At 41.9% G+C, this 11,690-nt stretch overlaps 1 protein-coding gene and 3 non-coding genes across 4 annotated transcripts; 1 reads left to right on the top strand and 3 right to left on the bottom strand.

Moving 5' to 3' along the window:
- Positions 1-2,260: 2,260 nt before the first annotated feature.
- Positions 2,261-2,332, bottom strand: trnae-uuc (transfer RNA glutamic acid (anticodon UUC)). The gene has a single exon. It is a non-coding gene; the product is annotated as a tRNA-Glu (tRNA).
- Positions 2,333-2,534: 202 nt separating this feature from the next.
- Positions 2,535-2,608, top strand: trnan-guu (transfer RNA asparagine (anticodon GUU)). Its single transcript has one exon. It is a non-coding gene; the product is annotated as a tRNA-Asn (tRNA).
- A 649-nt stretch (positions 2,609-3,257) lies between these two features.
- Positions 3,258-3,342, bottom strand: trnas-uga (transfer RNA serine (anticodon UGA)). The gene has a single exon. It is a non-coding gene; the product is annotated as a tRNA-Ser (tRNA).
- A 1,143-nt stretch (positions 3,343-4,485) lies between these two features.
- Positions 4,486-5,992, bottom strand: LOC130416215 (uncharacterized). Its single transcript, XM_056742265.1, has 3 exons — positions 5,918-5,992; positions 5,476-5,733; positions 4,486-5,323 (listed from the first exon to the last, which is right to left on the bottom strand). The coding sequence occupies exons 2-3, from the start codon at positions 5,724-5,726 to the stop codon at positions 4,486-4,488; spliced, it is 1,089 nt and encodes a 362-aa protein (XP_056598243.1). The 5' UTR covers positions 5,727-5,733; positions 5,918-5,992.
- Between the last annotated feature and the right edge of the window lie 5,698 nt (positions 5,993-11,690).

Below are 11,690 nucleotides of genomic sequence, written 5' to 3'. Positions count from 1 at the left end.
ACAAAAACATCAGCTCTTTAGGAAGGGCACTGGTGTTTTCAGAGCTGGCACAGCTGGTGCTTTAAAAAGGAAGTCAGAAAAAAATTCAATTCAAAGTTATAAAGAAGACAATTATATGATCAGAGAGGCGGAAATAAAATGTGTTTACCATCCACAGGAGACAGACGCAGTTCCTTTCTAGTGACCATCAGTGGTTTCAAAAGGACAGTAGATGGTTCTGCAAGACATAACATCTTGTTAATAATATCAATAGTCTTAAGAGATCTGCTTACTTTAATAGAATGAATGAAATGATGCATTAAGCCTTCTCAAATAATGTCACAAACATTTTAAACTAAACAGGGAATGTAAACAATGTAATTACAAGAACATGCACGTCTTCATGTATTAATAAACTGAAATATTTATAAGTTTACAGTCAAAGTGAGCACTTACCCAGAATGGGGGTTTATCAGTTCATCGTGGTGGGGGAATCAATTCATAGCCCCTTGAACAGTTAGTATAATGCCAACAGCACACAGATTTGTTAGTGACACACGGCCAACACACTGACACATTTAGACAAAAAAAATTCATATTCAGTTTTGGAGAACATTTAATTTCATAATTCATCAACACAAAAGTGCTGACACTAAAGTGAATAAAAACCTGTCGTTGTTTCTGTGGAGTGTTTCACTTCAGCAGCTGAGCACGCAGATGATGCTGGCGCTAACAAATGTAAAAATTAGGGAACATTTATTAAATATATCAACTTATTTAATACAAGATCATTTAAGAAAAAAAACACTCACACTGCACCAGTAGCTTAGAGGGGTGATGTTCAGCATTGCAGTCTCCAGCTCAGCGTCTTCATCCATCTCTGTATGGTTGACAAACAAGAGTTAAAGGTTGCTTTTACGCTGCACTTGGAATTTTTCAAATGTAACTTCATACTTTACCTTATTCTTTGTAAAGCACAAAGTATGTTTATACTTATTGACATAAATGTAAAGATTCTCTTCTGAAGGCCAAATGAGGGGAAATAACAACTGACCTGTGGGCTCAGATGTGGCAGGAACATGCGGACGGGCAGACTGCTGCTGCTTCAGCAGGTATTGTTGCAGTTTATGCATCCGTGTCCCTCGGACACACTTAGCCCCCATTACAAAGGACGCGTAACCATCAGCTCTGCCGTCCCAAATCTCCTTCCATGTACTCTTGGCACGAGCTCCGAAACCAACCAGCTGATCGTCGCCTGGTGATGCCGCTGTTGCAGCTGGAGTTTTGGACGTGTAATGTAAAAGAGACAGAATCTCCTCAAAGCTGTGGGCGTACTGCATAAAAGAGACCAGGCTGCTCTTGCTGTGCCCCTCGGTCATTGTGACTCCTGCAGCCTCTTCTTGCTGAAGGTTCTTCATCAGATAGATGGTGTACCCCACATCATTTTCAAGGAGCCACCGGAAGGACTTCCCCTTGTATTTCCCAAACTGCAGGATGTACTCACCAAAAACTTCTTTTTGGTCTGAGGCATCACCTCCTCTTTGACGGACCACATTCAGAGCATTTTGTCTCACAAGCTCCAGCTTAATTGGTGCCGACTTGTCCTGCAAAGATAGGTTGTTTTTTTATTGTTCTCGCCTGGTCAGTTGGATCCTGCAGAAGATATCCCAGCGGTCCCTTACGAAACGCAACCTTTACCCTTCCAGGAAAAAAAATGACCCTTTTCTGCATGATGACCTTTTTTTTAAAGTGTTAAAATTTACATTGGAATGAAAAAGATGAAAACCAGATGGTTTTTCACAAATGCAGTACAAACAGTGTTGTGATGCTGCTATGAAGTCGTTCACCGAGATTATGTTTTAGAACCAAAGGAAGCTTTTTGTACCCACATGACTGCCCACTTTAGCTCTTTTGGATGTTTAAGATTTTCTTCATGTAGAGGTGTGGTTAAAAACGTCAAGATAGTGTAAAGACATCTCGTAAAAATTGTCCCAGATGTACCTTCTGTACTTTTCAGTTGTCGGCACCCAGAACGCAGCACTTTGTGTCCAGCACTTGTTGCCTGAGACCTCAGGACGCACCATATAATACAAGGTTAAAGACTGTTTGCTCACTCGAGTTTGGATTGTGCAAAGGAGTTAAAATGTAGAAGGTGCCAAGAAAGGCTGATATACGAGATAAGTGGCTATTTGTTTTTACCTCCTACACAGCTGACTCGTCAGAGCCTCACCGTGAAACAGCAGCTTTTTCATTTGAAAATAACCAACTGAGAAAATGGTAATTCCCATACCGGGAGTTGAACCCAGGCCGCCTGGGTGAAAACCAGGAATCCTAACCGCTAGACCATATGGGACGCCTTAGCTGTCTCCTTCCGACCTGGAGCCGACGTGCACTTCAACTGTTTCCCAGCACAGAGGAAGCGAAATAACAATCACACATTTGAAGTGCATCGCAGAAGATTTTCTACCTATCTGAGCAGGTGCTGACAATAAACTTGCAACAAACGTGAACTTGTCCAACTTGTCCAACTTGTCCAAGCAAAATCCTTGACAACTGTCTCTGTGGCGAAATCGGTTAGCCCATTCGGCTGTTAACCGAAAGGATGGTGGTTCAAGCCCACCCAGGGATGAAAGCTTTGTGGCGAGCAGCTGTAGTTTTCTGACCCCAAAATGCTGAGGCCCGCCAGTGGAGCTTACTCAACAGAGTCTTACTCTAAAACAATACGGCTTTGCAAACACACTGAAAGAAAAGATGCCTTTGGCTTCTAAAGCCGGGAGTTAAACCCGGACCGCTTGGGTGAAAACAGGAGTCCTGACTGCTGGACCATGCCTGACACCTCAGCAAGCGCAATACGGACTGCAACTGTTTCCAAGAGATTAAGAATCGGAGTAGCGACCCTACATTTTCAATGCAAGTCGGAAAGACTTTTCATTTCTCTGCACGTGTAGTAGCAGTGATTGGATGAGCTGGGTTTAAACATTCTAAAGAACAGCTGAAGAAGTGCTTGGCGCGGCTCTTTTTGAACAAATTGCAGTGCGTTGTTCGCCCGATTGAAGGCGTTCGCCACCAACACATTTCCAAAGCGAGCGGGAAGCAGTTTATTCAACCCCCCCAAAAAGTTGCCTCGGTCCAGATTCGCTGAGACCACAACACAGAGTACTAACCAACCACACGATCAAAGCGAGCTAACAGACGGCTGCACAGGGCTCGGCCGAGATGAAGTTTGCTCTTTCGCCTCTAGAGATACAAATCAACATCTGAGCTTAATAGACCGCAAACGTAGTCGGCAGGATTCGAACCTGCGCAGGGAGACCCCAATGGATTTCAAGTCCATCGCCTTAACCACTCGGCCAAATATGGGGCAAAATGGACTGTTATGGTGGGGGAAAAGAAAAAAAAAGAAAGAAGAAGGGGGAAAAGAAAGATTGAGCAAAAAATGAAGTAAAATTATAGTATATTTAATATTATAATTACAAAAGGTAAAAAAAACGTATTCAATTTTATCAACAAAATACCTAAGTGCCCATTTAGATCCAAGTAATTGTAATGTTTTTTTTTTTTAAATCGATCTATTTCACTATAACTTCAATAACTGCATTAACTCATATACTGCACCATACCTTTAATAACCGCATTAACTTTCTATTGCACTGCAACTTTAATAGCTAATGTCTATAATCAATGCACACCTAAGTCACTTGCACTACTGTATAGTCTAAATTGTTATCTGTTCATAACCACCTGTACACTAATGTTCACAGTATATAGCCTTCTGTATATATTGTCCATAGTACATACCGACTGTCATATTGTCATAGAACATTCCTTCTGTAAAGTATTTTCATAATAGTTTCATAATAGTATTTTTATGCCCATTGTATAGTATTTTCCTAATATTGTATTCTGTATTTATTCACACTGTATATCATGCACTTGCTAATTGCACTTCTGGTTAGACCTAAACTACATTTCGTTACACTGTACTTATATATGTGTACTGACAATAAAGTTGAATCTAATCTAATCTAATCTAATATACACTTCCAAAATCCTTATATATATGAGATACATTAGATGTAATAGTAAACATTTATTAAATACAATATTAAATATTAACAATAATTATACAATAACTAGAATACAATAAGAAATAGAGAGAGCTATCCTTCAAATTCTGTTAACCTAATACACTACTAAAAATTTACTGTAACTAGATTTAAGACAAGTTTCTTAAAAAAATAAAATAATGTGGTGTTGGTATGGTAATGTTTGTTTGTTGCCTACAAAGAGTCTTTCCACTCTGTAATGCTCTGGCCCGACGCTGGACAGTACCATTTTCCTCTAAGCTGAGTATGACCAGTAATTTTGCTTCTTGACTTGCCACAGATTTTGGATTGATAGTGGTAGTCGTCTTTTGTTTGCCTTTTCTTTGGTGGCTCCCCTCTTGCCACACGCTGTTCATCCTCAAGTGCTGCCTTGTGGAGCCTCCATGCACGTTGTCGGTTTTCAGGTGGTGGCAGAGCTAATGGCTGTTGACCAGGGGGAAGGGAAGACCAACCATGAGGTGGGGGTGGAGCCGATGATGGATACCCGGGTGGAAGGGAAGACCACCCATGAGGTGGGGGTGGATCTGATGATGGATACCCGGGTACAACGGAAGACCAACCATGAGGTGAGGGTGGAGCTGATGATGGATACCCGGGTACAACGGAAGACCAACCATGAGGTGGGGGTGGAGCTGTAACGGATACCCGGGTGCAACGGAAGACCAACCATGAGGTGGGGGTGGAGCTGATGATGGATGCCCGGGTGCAACGGAAGACCAACCATGAGGTGGGGGTGGAGCTGATGATGGATGCCCAGGTGCAACGGAAGACCAACCATGAGGTGGGGGTGGAGCTGATAATGGATGGGTGCAACGGAAGACCAACCATGAGGTGGGGGTGGAGCTGATGACGGATACCCGGGTGAAAAAGACCAATCAGAACACTCAGACCAGGTATTCCACCCAGGAAAGTCCTGTGCCTCAGGACAGAAGAAATTATTCTGTGCAGCAGGAGAATAGTCTGTGTCATATGGAGATGTGTCTCCTAGCCCAGTGCCTGTGAGTGCATTTGAAGACACTGCAGTTCCACTTCGTGCATATTTACGTTGACGAATGACTGCCTCACCCTCCCGATTCTCAGGCTCCTTGAACTCAATGGGAACATGTCCATGTTCAACAGGTCCAGATGGGAGCTCCCTTGGCTTTGGCAGTGGCTCCTTCGCTATACCAATTTGCTGGGGAAGCTCCACTCCTTGCAGTAAGGTGTCCCGATCAGTTCGTTTCTGTCGGTCAAGAAGCCTTTTTAAAAAAAAAAAACATCTTCAGTTCAAGAGTTATATAAACACTGTGAATTAAACCATTCTAAACAAATGCAAACTAATAGTTAATTTAGAAGTTGTTATAAGGAATATGCTACTAAAGTGAAATTAGGAAGGCAATAACCAACTCACCAAGATGACACTGTAGTGTTGTTGATTGTAACTAGCACCAGGTTGGTCTTGTCGAGCAGCTCTCGGCAGTCTTCAAGCAGCTGCTTGATGTGACAATACATCATCACAATTGCCTGTGTAATTGGAAAGGTTTTGCCCTTATTGTCTTTAGGTCTGTTTCTGGCTTCCCTGAATTCCTTCAAAAGCTTGAGTGCGATGCATTCTGAAATCCTGTTGATATCAGGTCTCTGAGCTGCCTGGCCATGGGTCATGAATAGTCTGTGGATAAAACAATGCATTTAATGCATTTTGTATGTTATTCTATGGTTCATTGGAGCTTTATAAACATACAGACTAATTAGGAATTTTTATTTTATGCAAATGAAAAGTGAGGGATAATTTTATGATGGCACACGACTGTAAAAATGTCCTTTAACACAGGTGCACCCACAATTTAACTCACCTCTCAGCTGCTTGCTGACCAGGGGCTGAGCCACTACGCTTTCGAGAAGCTCTCCAAGGACCTGGCAAGATCCTTTTCTTGCACTTAAAGGGAATACTTGGAAGGGGACTGATCAATAGCATGCAGACACGAATACAACCGCAAGATCTCTGCTATCTCGTTGGTTGACAAAGCAGTGATAGTCCGGTTGAGGCTAATAAGGTACCCTGCCAGGTTATCCACTGCCAAAAAAAAACGAAATCCTGGATTACAGTTCTTTGATAAACTGTTCTTCACAATTACAAGCATAAGCATCACGTATTAGAGTCTTTAACCAGAGATGATGTGCTGGGCCCAGCCAGGACATGTCTTCAATGTCAGGACTGTGAGAGCCACCACTTGGAACAGGGGTTTCCTAGATAATTTTTGAACATTTGTAAGTATACCAATTAAACATTGTAGAGCATTACTTAAATTGAATATATAAATTATAAAACAACTCATGTATTGCTCATATAAGCTAACATTCCTATGCAATTCAATTTAATTCAAGAAAATGTATATTACCAGAGAAGAGGTCAATAAATCCTCATGACTGCTGGAACTGCCAATAGTGCGTGTGTTTTAAACTGATGTCTGCTGCATCACATATTGTGACATCCAGACACTCATCCTCCTGAACTTCAACCTGCATCTCTGGCAGAGTGATTTCACCAGGCTCCAGTGGAGAAAGTAGGTCTCCTCTGCCAGATTGTGCCAACAAGTACTCCACTGCTATACGCTCATCTGCCAAAAAGAGGCATCATATTGTAAAAAGAGGAATATATCAGGCTAAATCATACAGTAAATGTGATGAATGTGGTGTTGGAAATGAATAAAAAAAAATGTGATTTAAAAAAAATACATAAAATAAATAAAGTCACACATAGACAACTCAACCAAATACGCTGAAAACACACAGACACATCTTATAACAGTATAGATAGATAATAGATATGACCACCGTTACAGCAATGATCATTCCATTAAAAATGGAATGAATTAAAAATGGAATGAATGGTTAGCGTTTAGGCAGCATTCAAACTCACAGCAAAGCCTGGTATTACTATAGTAAGAGAATGTACAGTATTGAATCTTACTTGTGGGTTTCCCATGGGTTATGAATTCTTGCAGGAGTGCACATCCGAGGAGTCTTTTGCTGAGGACATTAATGTGGGACATTAAACGTACAACATAGATTTTAGTTTGTGATGTACCACTCATGTCCACAGCTTGAAGAGCCCGGTTGATGTTCCATCTCGATGCACCCTCAAGCATGTACATCTGAGTATGTACAGCATTACATCTCCACCCTGTAAGGAAAAATGTGTGACATTGTCAAAATACCATTATAAACCCCTCTACGAACTTCCAAAGCTGACTACCAATTAAAGCTAATTCACTTGTTAACTCAACCTGTGGAAATTGAATTCCTTTATTTTACTTTACTTTTTTTTAAGTCGTATTTAAACTGTTTTTTGTTGTATTCTTCCAAAGTTTAGAAATTCCTTTATTGTGACAACACTACTTAATTACAGACATGATATTCTTGGTATTGTTACCATACCTGGAATGAAAGTGCACTGATGGCGATGAAAGCTTTCAAGAGAAGAGGAACCCTCTGCCACACCGCAGTACATCCAGAACCTTGTCACCCTTCTGTAACCCAGAGCCCAGCTTTGTGTAAAGCTGAACACCAGGCGGGTCTTGGATACAGGGTAAATTGTTTCTGTTGTACCTCCCAAACGTGCATCATGCTCTCTGGATTAATGAGGCGCAAACCAGTCGTGTCGGTCAGTTCTGTTGGAATATGCCCCTGAAGTTTTTTTAAAAAGTATGTTCTTTTTCGCTTCTTTAAGGTGAGAGAAGTCATCCTTGTCCCATTCAAAGATACAACTGGACAACTTGGAGCAGAAAGTGCCATACAGTGGATGGTGCTCTGTTGTAAGACCAGCAGTGAACCGTCGCATGAAGTGGAAAACATCAAGGCGAACTTTGAACTTCCAAGGTCGAAACCAGGTAAGAACTGGAGTAACACCTACACCAATGAGAAACAATGAGCGAGTTTACACATCTTCTTAGATTTAAATTTGTATCATTTAAAAATATGCTAATGCTATTTATAAATATTCTCTTAAGCCTCTAAATCCGTCAGATTTCACTTCTTTTAAAGAAACATTTTTATCAGGCTCCTAGGTTCAGTTCCATAGCAGATAGCAGATAATTCAGAATGGGCTGAGCGTTATTTAGAAGTCTTTGAAGCAAGATTATTTGAGTAACATATACTTTACTTTGAGAGCATTCACTCATCATTCACTCATCAACATTATAATCTCATTTTTGACAGAGGTGGCTTTTAGAGGGTTCTGCATCTGAACGAACATGAACAAAATATGAACACCTAAAAAAGCCATCTAAACACCATTTTCCTAAATTAGTGGGAAACATGCCGATCTATGATTTATTGTCATTGAGACACATGCCAAAAATTATTGCTTATATGGATTAGAAATGTATAAATGCACACACATTCCTGTTAAGTAATGGCTTAAGTTGACAAACCTGTCCCGCTGCAGCAGTCCCTGTCAACATAAATCGCAGCTGGATCTGGCTCCCTAGCATCCCTGTATCACTTTACAATGCCCTGACACAAGTCATCTAAGCCGGCTCCCTCACCCGTGGTTAGGACACAGTTCAGAACTTGGCCAAATTCATTACCAATGTTGGTCATCCAGGTAGCAGTGTCAGCAATGCCACCAGCAAGCTTTTTAGTAATCTGTATAAATGCATTAAGATAATACAATTTGGTATATTCAATATAATTTAACATGCATTTGGCTCTTTATGTGTATTTATGTTTACCTTTTTGGTAGAATCAAGCTTCAGGATGCTACCATATGTTGATGTTACAACACCCTTAAGCTCATCAAGGTGATTCAGGATTTCATCGGCATGGGCAGTCTCAAACCACTGTGCCAGCGGTAGGGGGCGAAAAGGCGGGGGCTGCTCATAAACCACTTCCGATTGGGTCAGGGCACATCTCTTTTTGTGGAGCTCACAGTCTGTCAGGTAGTCTATACTCCGTCTTGCCCACTCCTCACTATGAATTTCTTCTAGCACTTGTTTCAAGAAACTGGAGCTGTTTCCTGCAGTTCTTGGTTTCATCAAAGTCGCACACTTCCTGTCAAGGGCAAGGTGAGTGGTGAGAACAGCGGGGAATTTATTTTCTGTGGGAGGGATCCAGCTGTTTAAGGATCTCTGAACTCCAAGGGCAGACAGGTATCATACATTTACTCCAGCGAGGGTAGTCCACTCCAATTAAGTAATATGTGGAGTCAACATCAATGACATCCCTAACTTTAGTATAAATGCCTGAATGATGCATCTTCCTATTGCACCGTGTACATTTCAGAGGAATACCCCACATCCTCATTGGTGCCCACAGAAACATCCTCTGCCTAAAGTAACTGCTAGGATCAGGAGTTGAAGTAATAGGCTTGCTGGGACTCGGTGGATGAAACCAGTTTTGTGGAAACTGCTGCTTCAGTCGTCCTGTGGTGTCATACAGACACTGAGCTATCCACTTTTGGTCTGCTGGTTTGAGCACTCGACAGAACTGTTGGGGAGAAAAACTCAGCCAATTTACTTCTGGAGGCCTTAGTGTAATGTCCTGTGATGGTGTTTGTACTGCAGTTTGTGGAGCTCTTTGCTGGTCTTCGATGTATGCAGATGACTGTGCAATGGATGATGTTGGATCCACAGATGTTCTGTCCCCATCTGAAAGACTAATCAAACGATGATGCTTGTCAATGTGGTTAAACAGTCCAACTGCACCCCAGACTTTTTCACCACACTGATCACAACATTCTTGGACATGGTTGTCTGAAAGATGTTCACTGAAACCATCCACATTAACATCTTCGCTACAAAGAGCACACTTAATTGAACTTCTGCTCTGCAGGGCTGGGCTGGAGCCTGCACTGGGCTGCGGGGCTGGTCTTGAGCCTGCACTGGGCTGCGGGGCGATGCTGAAGCCTGCACTGGGCTGCGGGCTGGTCTGGAGCCTGCACTGGGCTGGCGGGCTGGTCTGGAGCCTGCACTGGACTGCTGGGCGGTGCTGAAGCCTGCACTGGGCTGCGGGCTGGTCTGGAGCCTGCACTGGACTGCGGGCGGTGCTGAAGCCTGCACTGGGCTGCGGGGCTGGTCTAGAGCCTGCACTGGGCTGCGGGGCGGTGCTGAAGCCTGCACTGGGCTGCGGGGCTGGTCTGGAGCCTGCACTGGGCTGTGGGGCTTGACTGAAACCTGCACTGAAGCTTGCACTGGGCTGGGGGGATTGACTGGAGGCTTCACTGCTCTGTGGGGCTGCCTGCGTCTCTAAAACTGTCTGCTCAGCTGACTGTTAAAAAAAGTGTAAACATCTACATCCTTGCTATCACTTTGTAAATCAATTTACATTCTTGCTGGATAAAATAATTCATCTCTTAAATATCAAATAAATAAATAAAACGGATAAAACAAATGCAGAATTGATGAACATAAGAAAAGGGATAGTATAACAATATTGTGTCATAATATACTTAATTTAGAGTTGTTCATAATCTGTATTAGTCTGTGTGTCCAAATATCTTTCTCTGTTTTCAACCAATCAAATAAGTTTATACAGGTTTGGAATAACTACAGAGTTAGTAAATCATGAGAGAATTAAAATTTTGGGGTAAATTATCCCAAGGCTTCACAGCTCAAAAAATGAACATTTCACCCTTGTGTTGGCGAGTTTTTCACATTTGTCATCACATACCTTATCATCACATTCCTTTTAATCACATACCTTATCATTACATACCTTATGAAAACCACATTTCCAGGGGATTCTTTTGCCCAAAGATATCATATGCACGGGTTTGTTTGTGTAATGGGCAGTTATTAATTCTTTTAATATACCTTTAATATACATGTTAGTGTTAACAAGTGCAATTGGATTTAACCAAAAATTGTCTAAACGCATTGGCATTCTGAATTTGGACATTCATCATCATCACCATCACATTATTACAGTTGTTGTAACTTAATGTACATATACCTAAGGCATTTTGCTATTGCAAAATGAATGGCCATGGCGATTTCTAATTTCTAAGTGTTAAACCACAAATTACAATTTAACCGGTTTAGATGAAACCGTAGTGTCAAACTAAGCAACGTTACAATCAGATTCTCTTTCAAGTGATAATGGACTCACCTGCACGCTATCCGAAGACTTTAAAATGATTAAAATGTTTATGTGATTTAAAATAATCCCAACTGTCTCGCGTAGCGCTGGGATGGACGACACAAATGATAATGTTTCGGCCAATGTTCGTTTTGCCCCATTTCTACCAATCAGAAGAGAGCGTTCGGATTGTTACAACTTGTGTTAGGAATTATTTCGCAAGTGTTAGGATTTAAGTAGAATGTGTTAGGACTTGTTAGGACTTATTTAGAATGTGTTAGGACTTGTTAGGACTTATTTAGAATGTGTTAGGAATTGTAACGAATCGTTAGGAATGGCTTTGCTGTCCGATCGCTTGAGGGTACGGCCACGACTACAACAGGTTCCAGGCCTTCTGGGTTTCGGTCGTGCTGCTGCAGAGGACGATGTCAAAAAGGGAAAGGCAGGACTTCAATAAGGACTGCCGTAACCCGGATTCGAACCGGGGTTGCAGCGACCACAACGCAGAGTACTAACCACTATACTGTCACGGCTAGCCAACATGCCTCC

This window comes from Triplophysa dalaica, unplaced genomic scaffold (assembly GCF_015846415.1).
Source record: "Triplophysa dalaica isolate WHDGS20190420 unplaced genomic scaffold, ASM1584641v1 Contig2, whole genome shotgun sequence".
NCBI lineage: Eukaryota > Metazoa > Chordata > Actinopteri > Cypriniformes > Nemacheilidae > Triplophysa > Triplophysa dalaica.
Note: the sequence above shows the minus strand (reverse complement) of the source record. Positions and strands in the feature narration are given on the sequence as shown.